The sequence below is a fragment of the Perognathus longimembris genome, chromosome 11 (genome assembly GCF_023159225.1).
Source record: "Perognathus longimembris pacificus isolate PPM17 chromosome 11, ASM2315922v1, whole genome shotgun sequence".
NCBI lineage: Eukaryota > Metazoa > Chordata > Mammalia > Rodentia > Heteromyidae > Perognathus > Perognathus longimembris.
Genome location: NC_063171.1, coordinates 58,221,050 through 58,241,639, shown reverse-complemented (window position 1 = coordinate 58,241,639; position 20,590 = coordinate 58,221,050). Strand labels below are relative to the sequence as shown.

Genomic DNA, 20,590 nt, shown 5'->3' with positions numbered 1-20,590 from the left:
GGCACCGGAGCGGGCGTGGAAGCCTGTGTAGATGGGAGCGATGACGGCCATACGTCTGTGGACTTGCCTTGCCCTTCAAGCCACCAAGGGTCTTGGAGATGGGTCCCGGGTTTGAATAGAGAGGCTGGTTATCCAGGGCAAGGAGACAGCAAGTGGCTTGTCGGGACCGCCAGAAGCGTCTCCCTGCGTGAATCATCTAGAAGTGACTGGACTGAGCAGGAGGCCCCAGCTTCCCTGGCCGATCTGGGGTCCCCAGGCCTGGGTGGTGGTTGCCAGGGAGATGAAGACACACAGAGGCTCAGGGTGCCCGGGACCTCCACCTGGTCCAAGACACTGCTGAAAGCTGGTTGGCTTCAGGGCCGAGCTGCTGCGTGCGGATGCTACTTTGCGCCTGGGCAGGCCTGCGGGTGTTCTGACGGCGGTTCATGAGACGTGGCCACAGCCTGGCTCCCTGAGCTCATCGACCCAGAATTGTGCTTCCATGGGCAACCCTGGCCTCTGCCAGCTCCTCCAGGCTGTGGCCCGCACTCTTATTTGCAAGAACGTGCTCACTCTAGGATGTCGCCTGCTGCTGCTTCTCTGCTTCCGTGCACCCTGCACCCCTGTCCTTTGCCTCTTTTCTGACCTTTTACCCGCACTCTTTCACTGTTTTATGTCCCTCAAGCAAGCGGGGTAGTTTGGGCTAGAGGGCTTCCAGGAGAAGCATTCACAGGAAGTAACTGCACCCCCCCACGCCCCCACACACACTATGCAATCACTCACCAGTGTGCTTCCCACCCTCCCTGCCAGCTTACACCAACAACCAGGCTGACATCGCCACCCAGGGCTGGTTCATCGGGCTCATGTGTGCCATCGCTCTCCTGGTGCTGATCCTACTCATCGTCTGCTTCATCAAGAGGAGCCGAGGTGGCAAATACCCAGGTGAGACGGAAGAACAGGTCGGAAACAAGCCTTCCTGTGAATCCCCAGATCCTGTCTAGGTGCGGGCCGCTGTCCTCTGCTTCTCCACTCTGGAGCTCTGGCCCTGGGGCCGCTCTGTGCCTTGTGGAGCTGCTAGCAAGTGTTTGTGTTAGTTACATTCTCCCTGGGGCATGGCAGAGGCAGTCCAGAGAGCTCCAGGGAAGGGATGGTGTGACCCACACATCTGCCCAGCCAGTGACATCCGTCATTTCTAAACTCCTTGGCAGAGAGGACAAGGAGGGAGGGCGACTGGGGTCTGGACAGAAGCAGCATAGCCACGAGGAAAGTGGCAGAGGGGCCTGGGCAGTATGCAAGCTGAACCTACCACAGGCTCAGCAGCCCCGTGGGTGGGCAGGGAGGAGCTGAGGGGCTGGCTGTTGTGGGGGGAGGAGGGTACCCCATGGCTCTTACATGGCCCTGGAAGCTCCTAAGTTCATATCGCAGAGACACTTCCAAGAGCATCTCCACGCTCGGGATTGGGAGGTGGAGGTCAGCTAGGGGGAAGTTCGTGGCTGCCTCTCATACAACAAGATAAAAACAAAAGGGATCTGGGCATTGTGAGTTGTTAGAATGCCTGCCTGGCAAGCAGGAGGCCCTGGGTTCAATCCCCAGTACTTGGGGGGAAAAAAATCCTCCAGGCCAGACAAGGTCAAGGTAAGGGACCTCTGGTTTTCTGGTTCCTGGAAATACTGCTCTTGGGCCATCTGCCTGTCACATCGTGGAATGGAAGGTCTGAGTGACCCCAGAGCAAAAGTCCTGCTGGACTGCAGAAGGAACTCATGACTCGCCAGTTACCTCCCACCCCCCCACCTGGCTCTCTCCTCCCCCAGGGGCCCCCAAAACAACACAGAGGAAAGTGAGGAGAGGCTTACTTCCCTCCTCTGCCAGGTATCCACAGATGCAGGGATCCTGGAGCCACGCCTATGCTTAAGTGAGGGGGGTGGAGAATGGTTGCTCCTGATTGGCTCTCTGCTACATGGTCTCCTATGATTTCTTTTCCATAAGAGAGAGACCCAGAGTCCAGGAGAGACCTGGCCTTCCCGTGATGTCCAGGCTAGTGGACGCACGGAGTCATTTCTCTTTCCCGGGTAGACCTGGGATGTGTCAGATAACCTCTGAACCTGCCTTTGCCCGTTCACACAGTGCGCAGCTAGTCCTTCACAGCTAGTCCTCTTTCGTCCAACTTCAGGACAAGCCCCTGGTACATCAGAGAAAGGAGTGACCAGGAGTCTGGGTTCTCGTCCTCATTCTCATCTTCTTGCAGATGCTGATTAGCTCTGGGACCCATCCATATACATCAGGGCTTCCATTTCCCACCTAAAATAGGGGTGATTATTTAGCTCTGTGAGAGGTGCCAGGGGAGACGTGGCTCCATGGCATTGCTGTACTCGGAGGGAACGGCTATCCCCAGGAGCACAGGCCGTGGCTGGCTGTGTACGTGGGTTTTGGAAGAGGGAACAAGCTGACAAGTGACCTCCAAACAGTGGCAAGGATCTGTGCAGAAACACGCGGTCCCTCTCCCTTGAGAGGGCTAACGAGATAGGAAATGCATGCAGATCATAATACAGCACAGAGTAAGAAAGAAATGAGGAACAGAGGATTTACCCTTGGCAAAAGACAGGATCTTAACTCCTTGGTGTTGGGGAAAGCTTCGTGGAGAGGTAGTGAGATGTAGAGACCCCTGGGGTGAAGAGCAGACAGAATCAACGTGGACACCGGGGCTTTAGTAAAAAGAGGGGGGGTGTCATGGAGCCCAGGGTGCTGTCTTTTGGCTCTCCATTCAGCAGAGCCCTGGAGAGAGCAGGCTGTGCTTCTTACTCATGACTTCTGTCTTTGCTTCCCTCGTCGACAAAGTGCGAGAGAAGAAGGATGTCCCCCTGGGCCCCGAAGACCCCAAAGAAGAGGATGGATCCTTTGACTACAGGTGTGTGACCTCCCTTCTCTCCGTCTGGTCGCCGTGCCTAGTTCCCGAGGCAGGCCCTCAGCCCACTGGCTCCACGCAGCCCTCAAGTCCTTGCATCCATGTCCTCTCTCTCTGGCTTGTGGCCTCTGTTCAAGACACAGAGGCACCTGGCCGAGGGCACAACTCAGAGAGGCTGCCAGTCCTGACCATGCCAGGCGGCCCCGACACACACCGGCCCTCTTTCATCCACCTGCACGCTCCAGCGCGCTTGTTTGTGCCCTTCCACTTCTGCACTTTGTGAGCGAACCCTGAGTCCTTCTCTGGCTGCACCTCACCCTTAGCTTGGGTTAATGACGCAGGGAGGCGGGACTGTCTTCAAGCCTTGGTGCTGGGGAGGAGTTCCAGGCCCCAGGAACCAGGCCCCATCTTTGGACTCTAGACTGGAATGAGTCTTGGAGAGGCATCCTGGTTCCCAGGTGACAGGGCTGAGGCCCACACCTAGAAGTGACTGGCCGGAACACCCATGCTCGCCCCTCTGGGAGTGAGTGGCAGAGCTGACTGGCAGCTCATGTCTGGCAGCTACTCCATGTCTGTACCATCTCCCCCCACCCACCCCACCCCCCCCGGTCTTTACCAGCCTTTGGTTCTAGGCTTTGGGGAGTTAAGCTGTTTGGATGGTGGGTGCATTCAAGCCCATGGATCTCATTCCAGACCACATGGGGTGGGGGGGGGGGGAGATGTCTGATCAGAGCCCTCCTCCCCCGTTTCTACCAGGTTGCTCTCTGGGCCCAGGTCACCGCCATCCTCATCTACCCTCTCTTTGTGCCTTCTGGGCCTCTGCCACCCTGCCCCTCAGCCGCCTGGAAGGCAGGACCAGATCAATAGGTGGCGCAGGAGCCCGTCCGGCAGCTTATGGGCCACAACTGTCCAGCCAAGATCCCCTCCGCAAAGGGCAAGCACGGAGGCCTTCCTCGTCTTCCTGGCTGTCCCCAGCCCCCCTGGCTGAGAGTCCAGCTTCCCCAGGGCCTGCCTGAGCACTTCCGTGTCTTCAGTGTCAAAGGCCATGGGTTTTCCTCTCTCCAGAAGCCTCTGTACAAGGAGGCAGGCGATGCCTCCCAGGCGATGAGGATGGGGCCGGGCAACCTGCCCTGGGACAAGCTGCCCCCTCGTGCGCCTCCCCCGTAGGGCAGGACCCCTGCCTCCCATATATACACGAGTATGCCTGCACAGAGCCAGTGCACACACATGCTCTCCTGCACACGTGTGCATTCCTGCACAGAGCACACCCGGCCCAGCGCGCGCGCACACACACACACACACACACACACACACACACACACTGATGTGCCCTGACTCTGGGGGCTCTTCAGCAGCTCCCCTAGAGCCCCCATTCGAAGGAACCGAAGTCCCAAACTAGGGAAAGCCCCCACAGAGGCTCCCCTCATCATCTGTGGCTGCGACGCTTGACCACTCTAAGGGGGGAGAGCCCTGCCTCCTCTCCTCTGTACCTCTGTGCCTGTCCTCCTGCTCCCCTCAGGCTGACAGGTGGGTCGACGAGGCCACCCCTTTGTTCTAGCTTCTTGTGATGACGTTTCTTCTAGACTGAGGTCCCCTTGCCCCTCACACTAAAGACTTCTCCACCACTGAGCCATCTCTGTCCAGCGGCTGCATTCAGCTGGCACCAGGGTGGGAACTCCCACAAATCGCCACACACTGTCCTTGCACCATGCAGGGGGTGAGAACGAGAGAGCGTGTGAAAAGATGGGCAACTGGCATCGAGAACCCCCTCCCTGATAAAATTCCACTTCTGCCCAGACTCAGCCCTAGAGACACACTCCCCTGGCCTGCCCCTGATCCCTCCGCCCACAGCGCTGCCCCCGAGCACAGGGCTCCACGCTTGAACGGGCTGCACAGAGGGAGTGGGCTAATGGCTCTCCATCTCTGCCCGCTCAGCTTCCGATCCAGGCCCTCCCCTGACATCTAACGGTCTGGCGCCTCCATCAGAATGCACTGCCCCCTGGAACGGCAACTCAGCCACTCGTTTTCCCCCGCACCCTGGGGGCGGGGAGCCGGGGAAGGTGTCGTGTTTCTGTTCAGAACATCTGGCACCACTGTAGTTCCACCTGCCGGACCCCAGGCCCCTACGGCTGGTCCACAGCTGCCTCCGGCCCTGGAGCTCGTACCCCTGTGAAGTGCAGCCAGGCGCACCTGGCTCCCCTCACCAAACCTAAAGGGCAGGGTTTCCCAGCCAAGAGGAGGGACACTGCCTGAGCAGATGCCAGCTCAGAGAGCCGCCCTTTATGTCCTGGGGAGCACAGCACACATCCAGAGTGGGCATCTGTGCCCCAGGGCGGATGCCACCTTAGCAGCCTCCCAGCTCCCCCTGCTCAGGAGGAGCTGAAGATGGGGGGGGGGGGGGCGGCGGGGGAAGGGCTGGCAGAATCCTGCGACGTCTTTCTAAGTTTGTTTCCCGATGCATCCCCATACTCCGCTCCCTCCTACCACCCCACTTCTTCTACTTGCTAGGCACCTATTTGTAGATAAATGAACTATCTGCTAAACCACGTATCTACAGAAGCAATGTAGAGACAGGGGGGTCCGTTCGCTTACACCCTGGCTCTTTGGGGGGAGGGGAGGCAGAGCCGTCTCCTAGAGTCCCAGGTCCCAGGTGACCCACCTTTCAGCTCTTGGAGGATATAATCCGTGGCCAGGTCCCAGGCACAGGTGGTGACACGCGGGCCTGGAGCACCCCTCCTGACCCCATCTCACCTTGAGGGAGACACGCGTCCTCTCCGGGCCTGTTTCCCCTTTGCAGAAGGGAGGGGGAGGCCGGCTGACCTCTTGGATCCCGTCCTCTCCGAGCTGTGCATGGCGTTGTTCAGTGAGCAGCTAGCGGCCCGGGCTGGGCTGGGCTGAGCTGGTTCGGGCCCTGATTCTCTGTCTCTCTTTCTCTCTCTGGCCAGCGATGAGGACAACAAACCCCTGCAGGGCAGCCAGACCTCCCTGGACGGCACCATCAAGCAGCAGGAGAGCGACGACAGCCTGGTGGACTATGGCGAAGGGGGTGAGGGGCAGTTCAACGAGGACGGCTCCTTCATCGGCCAGTACACTGTCAAAAAGGACAAGGAGGAGACGGAAGGCAACGAGAGCTCAGAGGCCACATCGCCCGTCAACGCCATCTACTCTCTGGCCTAACAGAGCCCCACCCGGCACAGCCACTGCTTCCCGCGTGGGACGAGGGGGAAGGGGGAGAGGACGCCGCCGCCGCCGCCGCCTTCGGGGACGAGGGGATCCTAGGAGAGCCTCTGAAGCTGCGAGGACCCGTGAACACCTTGCCATCCACAACCCCCCCCCTGCAGATGACCCCCTGCCCCCCTGGGTGCCCCCGGTATGGGGGAGCTTGAGCTCTGACGGAGCTGGCTGCGGCCGTCCGGAGCTGTCCCCACACTTGGCGCCTTAGGCCTCGTCACCCGCGTCCGTCGGTTACCTTATTTTTGCTTTGTGCCTCTTCCCCTCTGGACCCAATGTCCCCCACCTCCTTATTTTTTTTTTTTCTTTTGAAGAAGAGTCCCTGAAGCAGAAAGAACAGGGTGATTCTCCCCCACCCCCAGAAGCCAGAAACAATAGAAGGATGGATCCGTCACAGAACATACAGGAAAGCTGTAGTATTCAAGCTGCCGCGGGGCCAACTTGTTTCCGAAGGATGCCTTTCTCGCCACACGCCTCCTCCCCGCGCTCCCAGCCCATCTGCCTTGGCCTTGTCAGTTGCTGAGCCGGGCTTGGCTCCTTTCTGGAAAATGACAGTATTGTTTTTGGCAGGGAGAAGGCAGCCAGGCCTCCTTGCCTCTCTCTCCGGTTGGGTTGGGTTTGTGCCTCGTTCTTACCCCGCCCCCCCCCCCGCCTTGGAGGAGTCTGAAGGAGAAGATGGAGGAACAGGAGCTGGAACTGCAGTGACTGGGCCTCAGGCAGAAGCCAGTCTGGGTCTGGCCCCACCTCTGGAGAGAGAGCAGGGGTAAGCGTGGCCTCTTTCTCCTTCCTTTAATCCGTGAGACCCGAGGAGGAGAGGTGAGGACTTCACTCGTCATGCCGGGCCTAGGGGCGCGGTGTCCCTGCTCGAGGTCGATGCTGTGGCTCTCAGGCGGAACCCTGGGCTCCGGAGGTCTGGCCGGTGCATGTCAGTGTAGAAGCACTGCTCCCCCTCCGCCTTCTCGCAGATATTCTCTCCTCTGTCCATCCTGTTTGACATGCGTGGACGGTGACCTTGCATCCCGAGACTGACCTGTCTGTCCTTCCATTAGGGGATAATACACATCAGGGGACCCATACTAAGTGCTGTGATGCCCCTACCCCGAGAAGACTCAGTGCTCCTCCTATGCCTTATGCAGTCTGACCTGTCCCTGGACTTACCCGCCCTCCCCCCCCTCCCCGCACGCCTTGAGGCCTCCAATGACGTCTGTCTCCAGATCGGGGGAGCCTATGCAAGTACCCCCGCAGGACCAGAAGCAGACGCTCCACGCGCTCCCGTCACCCAAACGGAGACACTTGCAGACCTGCAGTTCTCAGCCCGGAGGTGCTGCCTTCCTCCTCCCCCACCTAACCCACTCTAAACCAAAGGTACCCGGCCTCAGTGACGCAAGGAGAGGGGGGACCTCAGCCTGGGCTCAACCCTGAGGCTGCAGCTCCAGGCAAGTTGTCAGAAGATGAGGCTGACCACCAGGAATGGGTCACCCCCCCAACTGCACAGCCTCCAATCCCAGCCTCCAGCGGCTGAGCAGAGGCCTAGGCAGGACCAGGGCTATGTCCTTCAGACACTTGATTCAAACATCATTTGCCACATGTCTAAGCCGCAGAGGTATTAGCAGTGCTTACATCACTTAGTAAGGATTCAGGCGAAGGTCAAGTTTGTCAACACTCTCTGACTGCAGGTAAGAAAACATAGCCCAGAGCTGAGCCAGTAATGTTGCTTGAACCCAGCCCAGGCCTTGGCCAAAGTCTGCTCCCCACGGGGCAGCTCTCATTGTGAAGGGAGACAGGGTAAACGACAGAGGTTGGAGGAAAGCTCAGGGTCCCTCCATGGACTCTTCTCCAACACCTGCTCAAATAAAGCTACGCATCCCTGGAGCCTAGGCCACGGGCCCCGAAGGGAAAGGGGTGTCAATGGATGAGAGGAAGGCCTTTCATGGAAAGCCCTTTGGATCTAAGCAGAGTGGTCAGTTTCTCAGGCCCTCATTCCACACTAGTGAACTCATGGCACCTGTCATCTTAGCCACACAGACTGACGACTAGGAAGACCTTCTGTCTTGAATTCTGAAAGGAGCTGAGGCCCCCACTGTCACTCCAGAGTCCTGCCATGCTCATGCTCTGTATCAACCTCCTTTGTGTATGAGGAGAAGGCTCTTGGCCCCTCTCTCTGGCTGTTTGTTTTGTGGGGAGGGGGGCAGGGGGGCTGACAGCTCCCACCGTACCACACAATCACAGCCCTCCACACAGGAGCAGAACTGGGGCTAAAGAGTCAACTTTCTCCAAGTGAAGATGGGAACTGCCCAGAGAGACCAAGCTTTGAGGTGGGAGAGTTTCAAGGTTAAGGAGACCGTTCCTTCCAGAAAAAGGAGAGGCCATTTTCCATGGAGTCCTGCCAGAGTCCACCCCAGCTCAGCTGGAAAGAAGTATTGTCCAGCATGCCCAACCAGCACCCCCACACCTACCAACAGTGATGTTGGCAGTGTGCGATACCATTGGTGCTTCAGCCTGTCCGGCTGGGGAGAGAGGGGGCAGTGTAGGTCATGTTGAAAATACTCTAGAAGTTCCCTGGATTCCACTGCCATCCCCACTTTGTGCCCAGCCATAAGCACTGTGGCTCCCTGTACCCTCCTCGTCTTTCCATCCATCCATTCATCAAATGCTCTCCAAGCATCTAGTCTGGGCCCAGGCCTGAAACCTAAATACCATAGTGAATAAGGTCAAGTTTGACCCCTACCTTTATGGCGCTGATCTTACTGGAAAGGAGTCTTGGGTCACAGTGGCCATTGAGTTGGAAGCATTTTGTCCTCTATTGCTTAAGCTGCTGATGGAAGGAGGAGACTTCCCAGATAGGACATGGTCGGTCTGGTCAGGACAGAGTAAGTCCTCAACCCTTGCTGAGTGGAGCTGAGGAACAGAAGCTGCTTCCAGAACGTCCATCAGGACAGCTCATTGCCTCCCACCTTGCCTGGGGAATTGGGAACAGGACCGGTTTTTCCCTGCCTTGCTGAGTGTGAGATAAAGGGAAAGCCACACTGGCTCGCTCCCATGCCCTTTACCTTTACTGGTTCAGGGCTGGAGGCAGTAGTCAGAGACAACTGGTCTACCCATTCCTGGCAAGTCCTGAGGTCTGGAAGCGATGTTGGGAGTTGCCCAGTACTGTTTTTGCCCTGCAAGAGGCATCAGCAAAGAGACCTGGACAAAATGCATCCCTACTTTTCCTAACCAAGTCAGCTTTGGGGAACAAAATGGAAACAGATCTATGGTGTTTGTGGGGCTTCTAGTTGAGTCAAGCCACGTGTGAATGTGCGCGAATACACATGTGTACACAGCAGACGGCAGTCCCATTGCAGAGCACTGCCTGCCAGCGGGGACAGTGCCAGATCATGACATCATCCCACAGAGGGTGAGCTTGTATCTGGGCTCACGTCAGACAAGCAGCAAAGGGGGGTGGGGTAGGGGAGTGGAGAAACCACGAGTTGGGCCCTATTTGAGAGTCTCCTGAGGGAAGAACCTAGAGAAGAATGAAGAGACAGAAGCTACACAGGCAACAGCTCCTTCCAGCCCCTTCCTGGAGCCCCATGCTGAGCCTGACTGTCTGAAGGCATCACCAATAGCTGCTAGCAAAGAAGCATGGATGCGACACATTTTTATCTGTCCCTATCTGTTTGCCGGTATTGAGGTGAAGCTTCTCAGGTCTCCTGTGGGCCAGGGACTCATTCCTCATGAGGAGACCGCAGGCTCCAAGGATACCAGCCAGCTTCTGCCACCTGCGGGGTAGGATGGCCCTCCATTCAGACCTCAGTCCAGCAGTTTTTGCCAAACACAGGCCAGATCCACGGTTGTGGTTATGTTTGACCAGTTGGGTTCATAGAGTAACTTGTTTCTAATGAAGTGAAGGAACATGACCTTGGCATGGTGGCTTTGGAGTCGCAGGCAGAAGGCCCCTGATTCAAAAATAATTTAAAAGAAAGCAAAACAAGACCGGATGAAGCAAAGGGCACAGCATATCAAGAGGAGGCTCAGTGCCCCAGGAGATGAGCAGGTTGGGCACTACCTCCCTCAAACTAGACAGGTGCCACCCCACATAAGTTCATACCAGATCTATAGCTGCCCCCACAATGCTCAGCCCAAAGCTGGGGCAGGCCCTTGCTTTTCCTCCTCAGAAGGGGCCTTCCTGAGGTGCACTGGGGGAGAACAAGGAAAGGAAGACAACCAACCAGAGGAGCTCAGACAGTCCCACCCAACAGTGTCTCAGATCACAGCAGGGCCAGTGCTGCTCTCAGCCCATTAGTATTAACCAGCTGTTACCACAAGGCAGATGAGGGAAATGAAACAGATACAAAGGCCTCCAGCTTAGATCAGAATCGGATTTCTGCAAGTGAAGGAATCTCAGTGCTGATCTAATTGAAACGAGTCGCCGTACAGGCAGGGAAATGGAAACACAGAGGGGCAGGGGGACTTGCTCAGACCGCCGTGCAGGGGAGGGTAGGATCGGAGCTGGAGCGTGGGCCTTCTGACTCCTTGTCCAGTGTTCTCTCATCTCACCGCAGCTGCCTCCCGGGACTCACAGGTGTTATTACTTTAAGATCTGTCCTGCTGGCTCCGCTCCTGTCCCTTCCTGCCACTTCTTCTACATCCTCGGCACCTCCCCTAGCTCGGTCTGTCTGTGGTAGGCTGCGGCTCAGCCAGACATGCCACGGCAGGCAGTGCGGGACCAGTGGACTAGAACGGTGAGCTGATGAGCTACTGTGAACCTAGACTGTACCCCCAGGATGGTGTCTTGTGCTCTGCCCCCCACTGGGCCCTCAACACACTGTATTCCTCAGAAGTAAGGCATAAAGGGAGTCCCTGTCTCTTTTGAGTGCACTTACGGGGGCCGAGGCACCGCTGGGCCCGCCCAACCCACCACCCTGATATTTGCTCAGCAGATGTAAAGACTTCAGTGAAGCAATAAATACAAAAGTCTGGGTGAAACACCCAGAATTGTGTGCACTACTGTTTCTTTAAAGAAGAAGAAAAAAAAAAAAAAGATGCAGATCGGGTGACTCTGGCCTCTTTTTTTTTTTTTTCCTGGTCCCCAAATGTGATCTCCTCAGTCAGTGTTGTCCCTCTGCCCAGATCCCTAGCTCTTTGCCAACTTCTCCTTCTGAGCAGAGCATCAGTCGCCTGCGACATGGCCACCTTCTGTCCTGGACCCACTTTCACCCATGCTGGACCCTGGAGGACCCTCCCCCCCCCACATCCCCCTCACCACTCCGATGTGCTAGTTTGGGTGGGAGAATTTCTTCCCCGTGTCTCCATTCCTTCTCACGTTCCTGCGCGTGCACACACACACACACACACACACACACACACACCCAGTGGTCTGATCTTTTTCCCATTCGTTAAACGTTTAACTCTCCATGGCAGACATCATTTTAACCCCTCACATTGCGTTCTTTCCTTTTCCCGTGAGTTATTATTTCACATTAACCAACTCTGTCGGCGACAGGTGCGTGCCCGAGGGTGCTGCACACCACCTTCAGCAGGGAGGACGTTGGGGCCGTGGAGGGCCGTCTAACACATGGACTTATAAACTGACTGCATGAGCAACGAAAAGGCCAAATTATTCTGAATTTTTTTTGAATCACTGTAAAAAAACTGATTTCTTTTGTATAGAGAACACTAAACATATAATAAAAGTTGTTCAAAATGGACTGTGGCCTTGTGACTTCTTAGTTTCCCTTGACTAAGGAGTGGGAGAAGAGGTCAAGGGGTTAATGGCCAAAATAAATCAAGAGAGCCAGGCATGGCGGACCATGCCTGTAAATCAAGCATGCGGGAGGCAAGAGCAGCCAGGTCTCAAGTTCAAGGCCGCCTGCGTAAACATAGCCAGCCTGGGTTATGCAATGAAAATACATTTCATAAAAGAAGGGGGAGGAGAGGGAAGGAAGGAAGGAAAAGAAAGGAAAGAGCTGAATTAAAGGCTTTTTCATAGGCCCCGATGGCATAGTGTGGTGTTCGAATTCTGCCAGGCCCCATCTCGAAGTTGGTCTTCATTTGGAAAGCTCATTGGCACGATTTGTGTTTTCCACATAGAATGACTAGTACGGGGGTCGGGGGGGGGCAGGGGGCGGAGGGGTGCGTGCAGCCGTGGAGACACGCCAGTTCCACACGACTGTGCGCGCGGCATTGGAGGAGCACTTGCACTGTGCTGTCCAGCCCCTCAACTTTCTACGCCCTCTGCCCTTGGATGCGGTGACACCTGCACGGGCCCAGCATTTTCCGGCACAGAGCAGACAATCCATGTTGCTTACAGAATAAGACTGCCGGTTAAAAGCATCTTCATAGACTGACAGGAGGCTCCAGAACTATGCACTGGAAGCCTAGGTACTCAGGAAGCTGAGCTCTGAGGACCGAGGTTTGAAGCCAGCCAGGGTAGAAAAGTCCATCCACAAGACTCTTCAACTAACCAACACAAAGCACAGGAAGACCTGTGGCGCAAGTGGGAGAGCACCAGCCTTGAGTGTCAACGCTTAAGTGACAGTGCCCAGGCCTGGTGGCACACGAAAAGGCCACTAGTGTCTCTATCAGTGACCCAGTGCTGATGGCAAAGAGGCAGAGGGGGCCGTGGGCCTCTCAGCCTCTGCACACTCCTTTCTTGGTACCGTGGCCTAGCATCATGCAGCGCTCGCTGGAAAGTGGCCAAATACATCCACCCGTGTAGGATAAATTTTGAGGGACCCCGGACACTGTCACCCTCTTCCTTGTCTATCCTCAGCCTGGAGGTGGGAGGGGAAGGGGGTGTGGAGAGAGGGCGGCGCCGGGAGTCACCGCCACACTGTAAGCAGTGATGGGAAAAGGGCTGAAGGACAACCCCCAAAATGCAGACCGAATAATTCTCCAACCCCCGTGGTGGCCCTCCCTCCACAAGCCCGGGGAGGGGATATCACTTGGTTACATTAGAGGAGACCTTTCTTTTCAGGGCCAACCCCTGAATTGTTCAGTGACACCTCGGACATGTCACACACACCACCTCTGGACTCTGCTCGTTTCCTGAAGTACGAGGAAAGAGCTTTCCTTATCATTCTCCAGCTCACAGCCTCTCTGAATTTCACCCGCATGGTCATTCACACTGCCGCGTCCCGAATCCTAGCCCTTGTGGCCCGGACGGATGGTGACCTTGCCTTACATTGCCTACTGGCCAGGAAACTAGAGCCTCTCAAACACAATGGATCATTCCAGTGCCTTCCTTCCTTGAAACCTCTGCTTCCACAAGGTAAACACTGAACTCCTTGCTTCAGTATGGCAGAGCTTTGGGACTCACTATCTGGGGCTCATTTTTCTTTATCACTCCTCACATATACCCTAAATTCTAGCCATTCGAACCTATTTCCATTTCCTCCCGGCCTAACAAAAAACAACCCACACTTCCCAGGTTAGACAATCCCATCAAACGCATGTATTTCTTCATAACCTCCTCTGTCAGTTTGCACGCATGGAGCAGGGCACCCTTGATGTGTCTTGAGGGTTGGCTTGTCCTAGCGTCTCCTTCTTTCACTGCAGTTCCTCTCTGCTCCCAGATCTAGTCCAGAGAAGGGCCCGACTGCCACCCGGAAGGAACGGACCTGATTCTTCAAAAGAAGCAGCGGGGTTGGGATGTTGGGTAACACGCATGGCATGTGGAAGTGGGATCCGGTGTTTAAAACACACAACATCCAGGCCATGGGCAGAAACAGACAAAGCACGCGCCGCTCAACCGAGGCCAGACAAAGCCCCGGCCCCTCTTCAGGGCCCCAGGGACCCGGGGAATATTTGTCATATCCCTCATCCCTGTCTCCCGAATGCAGCGCCGCCCGGCCCATTAGCAATGCTAACCTCCAGCTTGGAGCTGGATTAACAGACCCTGTGGGGAGGGCGCAAGTCGTCTCGGCAATCTTTATTAAGAGTGAAGGCGGCCTTGCTTTTACCCAGCTGCCCCCACAGGCTGCAATGGGGGAACTCATTACCGCCCTCCTCATCAGGGGCAGCCTCGTTGCTCCGGATGGACGGACGCTATGAGGTGCAGACAGGCAGCGGCGGGAGGTGGGGGGGTGGGGGGTGTCTTCTAGCCTCCCCCTCCCGACTTAATGCATCCGAGCCCATTTGCTTGATGGCGGTCCCTGCTGGAGCAAGAACTTCCGGGCCTCACAGCAATTTGGAGCCACAGCTGCGGCCCCACAGCCCAGCCCCAGCCCCTCCCCCTTCCCAGCCCCACCCCAGAATTTGTCGCTGATTAGCCCCCCGGGGTCCCAGAGCAGAAGCCGAGCCTGACCCCTGTCCACGCACAGGCCCGAGCCCCGCCTGGGGTTCACAAGGAGCTCGGCTCAGCCCAGAGGCAGAGGACCAGGTTGATTTCGCAGTGAAACGCACAACATTGGACCCAAAGCATTCGAAATCCCACGTGCCCTCTGCCGAGGCTGAGTCCAGGCAGGTCTGGCGCGGGTGACACAGGAGACGGACAGAGCGCTTGCCTAGCACGGAAGACCCCGGTTTCCCTCCCCGGCACTGCGAAAGCAAAACGATAAGCAAATAAAAGTGAGAGGTCCAAACACCATGGCGCAGAGGACCCAATTCGGATGTGCGGATAACAACCACGGGTGAGGATGTGAAATAGAAGGGGAGGCTTGGAGATTGTAGGGCAGTGCAGGGGATGGGGGAGAGAGGCAGGATAATGAGAGTGGCAGGTGTGTCAAAGCAGAGCCCCACCAAAACGACAGTGCTAGAATTGCCTGGAAAACGAGAGAAATGCAAATTCCTGGAACCTCAGCCCCAGGAATTCCTGCCTGTCAGACACGCTGGTGTTTCCTTGCTCACCAGGTACCAGCGGCTCACGTTTCTCATCTTCACTGTTCGAGAAGCTGAGATGAGAGGGAAACGGCTACAGACCAGCCAGTGTAATGAATCCAGGAGACCTGCGTTCACAGGAAAAGGTGGGCATTGTGGCATGCCACCCCAGCTATGGTGGAAAATGTAATTAAGAAGGTGATGGTCCAGGCAAAAATCTCAGAGATCACCAGAGCCCAAAGGGCCACAATTGTGGTTCAGGCAGCTGAGCACTTGGCTAGCGAACACAAAGCCCTGAGTTCACATCCCAGTACTGCCAAGAAAACACCACAAAGCAAAACACCCTTCTCAGTGATTCTGATCCAGACTAACGACGCGGAACACTCAGAGGAACCCAGCTGGCACGATCCCGTGGGCCAACTCAACCCGAAAGCTTATTTCACATGGTAGATGTCTTTTGCCCAAGTGGATATTTTATGCCAGCAATCAAAGTTGGTGAGCTGCTCTAGGGTGGAGACCTGAGACTATGGCGTCAGAGCCCTGCTTGTGCTCTCAGGTCCAGGAACAAGCCTTGTAACGCTGATGCCAAAGAGGCAGGGCGTCGGTGGGTGGCGTTCGGTCACAATACATTCGCATGGAGACCCTTAAGAGGAGAAGGGAACTGAGGATGTGGACGCCTCCTGCGTGAGACAGCGTGGCTGCCCGCTAGGCAATGCCCCCGTTAACCTGCCCTGCGGGGGGGTAGCCGTGTCCTGTTGGTGCCGCAGGGAATGGTCCCCAAGTAGCAGAACCATCAGCACGAGGTCAACCACAAAGCCGGCACTAGAGGCCAGGTCCGCCTGACTGACACGCCCGCCTTCCACTACCTCGAGCGGGGAGGGAGGGAGCTTCCCTATGAAGAATGAGCCCTGCGCCTGCACTTCAAAGGCATCCTGCCAGAACAGCTCCTGCCAGAGGCAGCGGGGGGAGGGGGGGGGGGGGGCGCAGCGCGGGATCGGGGCCACCACCTCCATCTCCACGGCGACAGAAGAGCTGGGGTGCTGCCGCTCAGATCTCTCTCTGCCCGAGTCTCCCCAAAACTGGAGTTGTAACCATCACGACTCCTTTCATCAGTGAAGGTGCTGAAAGTTCTCCCAAGGGCGCACGTGTGTCACCGTGTGGTTCTACTTGAATGGCTGTGGGACTCGGCTTACACTTTCTCCCCGGCCTGTCCCCTCTGCCTTCAAACCCTCCCCACCCTTCTCCGCTCCCCCAAACACCTTCTTTCCAGCAGCTCTGGCCCGGGGCTGCCTCTCCACCTTCTTGCTCCTCCTGCTCCTGGGTAAGCTCCAGCTTCTGCAAGGACTTGTCTCCTCTGTGCCTGGGGGGCAGGCCCGGTGCCCCCCCCATGCCCTGTGCCCCTGTGGCATTGCATCTGCTCCCCCCTGGGCACAGTGGGCCGTCCATTCATGCACAGGGACCAGCCTTGGGGGGGCCAGTCGTTCCTGGTTGCACACCACGCCTCTTTTGTGCATAAGTCTCCATGACTATATTTACACCCAGGCTGGTGGTTTCAACTTTGTGACATTGGGGTGCAAAAGAGTGGGGAGAATGGCCCGGGTAGTATCTCTCTCCCTAGAATCGAGCAAGTGGAGAGCGGGATCCAGTGTTGAGAGCTGGAGGTTCATCTGCAGCCCCATTGGTTCGTTGACCCCCAAAGTGCTCTTACCTCTCCTTCAAGCCTAGGAACCCCCTCGTGTATTGGAAAGGACTGCGTGCCCCGCCCTCCTGCTCCTCGCTCCCGTCTCGCTGCTAAGGATGCAGCATGGCCCTCTGCCCCCCGGACCACAGCGCGAGACGCGGCTCGCCATCCAGACGGCGTGGCTCTGTCCCGAGAGGGCGGCCCCAGGTCCGCCACTCGGCCGACGTTCTTCCCACCAGCGCTCCTAGCCGTGGTCCGGATGGGATTGGATGGAGAAACCTCCCTGGGGTTATCTTACAAGGAGATGAAGGAGCCTAGCGCCCCATCTTGGGACCCCCATCTAGGCCACAAGCCTAAGATTTGGGGTTTCTTCCCTTCCACTGTCTATCCGTCCCAGGGACAGGACTAGCAAGCAACGATGAGCGCCGGAGTCGCTGAACTCTGCCAACACTCCGCCTGCCCCGCCCCGGCAGAAACGCCGTGAAAAATGGCACGAGGTCCCTCCTTCCAAGACCGGGGTCAGCCTCCTTCCCCGAGCTGCTTCACACGGCCCTGCCCTGCGGCACAGGAGCGATCAAGGGCCGGGGCTTTACCTCCGTGGACATCACACACCTGTGTCTCAGACCCTGGAACACCAGGGTGGAGCGAGCGCTGGTTCACACCAGGTAGTGCGGATTCCCCGCATCGAAGGCGACGTCTAATCTCCGCCTTGCCCTGGACAGCAAGCGTGCCCTCCCTCACACCAGCCGCACTTCGAACCTGGCCAACCAGACAGCTGGAGAAGGGCACCCCGGGCCTCGGCGGGCGGTGCAGGCTGATCTGTACTCGTCCAAAGCCAGATAGAAATAAATCATGGGGCGTTTTCCAGCACCCTGGACTCTCTCCGGCGCTCCGGCCTCTCACCAAGGCACAGCGCTGCGAGGGTGCTAGGTTTGGGGATGTCGGAGGCGGGACGACGGATTGCCGTAGTAATTCTCAGGCTCCTCGTCCTACGATAAACTGAGGCTGAGCTACAGTTTGGCTGCCAGGGTGGAGACCCTGCAACCCCTCCCGTTCCTCCCCGCTTCCATGTCTGATTCTTTAGTCCCTCTTCTGAGCTGCCAGGTGACTCTCTGGGGTCCATCAGTGGCTTTTAACCGAGCCCCCGGCTTTCATCCTATTAGTGAGCCTGGGAGTAATTATGACTTCATTAGCCAAATAGGTTCCTGGTTCAGAGACTCCCTCCCACCAAACCAAACACACACACCCCCTTCCTTCCATCTGAAGTCTGTCCCCCCTCGGGGCCTTTGGCTACCATTGTAACTGGCTCCAGGGAAACCTGGCAGGAAAGTGGGGGTTCTGGCCAATAAGGAGGAGGGAGCCCCCCCCCGGCCCTCCCGGGCGGTGCATCTGTGGACTGGCCCCTGGAGAGGTTGCCAGGGAGAAGGATAGCACTCCAGCAAATGAGGGACGTGACCCCCGCGTCTGTTTGCTGCTCCTTGCCCTCACCCTCCTGCTTTCCAGTCATGGGCATAACTGATGGCCAGTCCACTTCCCAGATGCGCTGGTCCTCGGAGCCAGTTCCCAGGGGCAGCTGCAAGCTCCGCTCGGGCCTGCACTTCAACTCCCCAGCCCCAAGGGCCAGGAAGCAGCAGGACTGACGGGCGAGGGCAGCACCATGGTGGACGGGGCAGGGGGCCTTAGCTACCCCCGTCCCCCCAACCACCAGACCAGCCAGATAGGGCCTCAGCCTGGAGAATTCCACAGGCGCTCACTTACCTCCCACCAGCCTTAGAAAATATTCTGTCTCCCTGTCTTTCTGTCTCTGTCTTACTCTGTATGTGTGTCTGTCTGTCTCTCTCTCACACACCCCCACCCCGCCCGCAGCCTCAGCTTGCTAGGCAAGCAAGCTGGATTTACCACTTAGGCCAAACCCCTATCTGTTTTGAGCCTAGGTTCATGTTCCTAGGGTCCTGCATGTTTCTGCCGGAGTCAGCCTCAGATCCAAATCCTCCTGCCTACGCCTTCCCCAAAGCCCGGATTTCCCGCTCCCCCCAAAATCTTCATCTCCCGAGCGTAGCTGAGTTTACGGGCTGGAACCACTGCGCCTGAATAGAAAGCATTTGTTTGGGGTTTAAATGAACTCCACATTGCAATTAAAACCATCCACACAAGAAATGGCTGATCATCCTCTTCTCTTCCTCTTTTAATAGACTTTCTGAGGGGCACAGAGTCCAACCCTCCTCCTGCCTCCAGCTCACCTGTGCCACGCCCGCCCTTCCTGCCTCCGCAGCCACACAATGCCAATCCACCTGGGGTGTCTCCTGCGGGCCAGGCTCGCAGCCCGGAGAGCCCACGGGCTCAGCCACTCCCACCGCCCTGCTCTCCACCAGGAGAAGGCTCCCCCCCCCCCACCCCACCGCCCCGCAGACCCTGCACGCAGCTAGCTTTGTTCACAAAGCTTCCAAAGAGAGCTGGCGGCGGCTGGGGGCTTGGCGGGGAACAGCTGGTGAGTTCTCATTCCTGCTGAGGACCCCTCCGCCCCGGTCCTCTGCCGGCAAGATGCCATCTGCCGGGGCTGGACCTCCAGGCACAAAGATGGATGAGCTGACCTCCACACAGCCCTGCCGCGCTCACCATTCCAAGCCAGGGCGGCCTTGGCCCTGGCTTGGGCTCTACCCTGACCCTCGGAGCCCCCAGGCTTGATGACTCCATCACCTCTGCCCTCCTCCCCTCCTCCCCCCCCCCGCCCCGGCTCCATGCCCTGCAAGGCAAGGGGGCTCCCCCGAGACCCGCCCAGCTGTGCCCGCTGCACCCCTGCTCAGGGTCTCGGAAAGCAACCGTCCTTTTGTTAATTCTGCAATTTCCCAAAGTGCCAGGAGCCTCTCATCTGACAGCCGCGGCATCTGCTCCTCGCACTCTCCAGAAGGTGGGTGGGAGCCGAGCCAGCCTCCTCCCCGAGGCCCCCGATCTCAGGCTCCTTCCTTTCCCCCTCTCGCCTGAGCCCTACACCCCCACCCCCAGGACCTGGTCCACGAGAATGCCTCCTCCTGGCCCCTGCGGCCCCACCCAGGGCCATGGTGGGGTCCTCCGTAATCTCTCTAGGGTCCAGCTCGCCTGGCCAGACAGATGGACACCTGTCCTGATCCTTGTGGGGGAACAAGGACAGAAGCTGTCCTCCCATTGGTGGAGGAGGAGGAAGAGAAGGAGGAGGAGGAGCAGGAGGAGAAGGAGGAGGAGGAGGAGGAGGAGGAGGAGGAGGAGGAGGAGGAGGAGGAGGAGGAGGAGGAGGAGGAGGAGGAGGAGGAGGAGGAGAAAGAGGAAAAGGAGGAAGAGGAAAAGGAAAAGGAGGAGGAGAAGGAAGAGAAGGAGGAGGGGGAGGAGGAAGAGGAAAAGGAAGAGAAGGAGGAGGAAGAGGAGAAGGAGGAGGAGGAGGAGGAAGAGGAAAAGGAGGAGGAGGAAGAGAAGGAGGAGGAGGAGGAAGAGGAAAAGGAGGAGGAGGAAGAGAAGGAGGAGGAGGAGCAGGAGGAAAAGGAGGAGGAGGAGGAAAAGGAGGAGGAGAAGGAGGAAGAGAAGGAGGATGGGGAGGAGGAGGAGAAGGAGGAAAAGGAGGAAGAGCAGGTGGAGGAGAAAAGGCTAAGAGCGAAACCCTGAGTTCAAACCCCAGTACCGCCAGAAAAGAAAAGTACCAAGTCCTAGACTATATAAAAATGAGCAGGGAACGGAAGGAGGAGCTGCATTAGTAAAGGGTCCTGGACCGCTCAGCCGCCCTCCTGCTCCACTTCCGTGCACCTCTTCCTGGAACTCCGCCATGTCATTGGCCTCTGAATCCTGGGTGCCTGGGATACAGGCCTTGCTGTGAGAGCGGCCTTCCCCTGCCCACCTCCCCTCACAGAATTCACCTTCTACTTTGGGCCCTGATGAATCTCAGGCTGGAGGAAGTCCTTATTAGATGGGGGAAAGTCCCAGAGGACTGAGCCAGAACTGTGTCCCCATAGCTGCCATCGTGTCTCCTCTCC

At 57.4% G+C, this 20,590-nt stretch overlaps 1 protein-coding gene across 1 annotated transcript in view; it reads left to right on the top strand.

Annotated features, from left to right (window-relative positions):
- Positions 1-6,158, top strand: part of Nfasc (neurofascin) — a 158,144-nt gene extending 151,986 nt beyond the window's left edge. The window contains 3 exon segments of the mRNA XM_048357419.1: positions 790-921; positions 2,815-2,884; positions 5,827-6,158. Coding sequence (XP_048213376.1) covers positions 790-921; positions 2,815-2,884; positions 5,827-6,058 — 434 coding nt within the window. The 3' untranslated portion in view covers positions 6,059-6,158.
- The last annotated feature ends 14,432 nt before the right edge of the window (positions 6,159-20,590 follow it).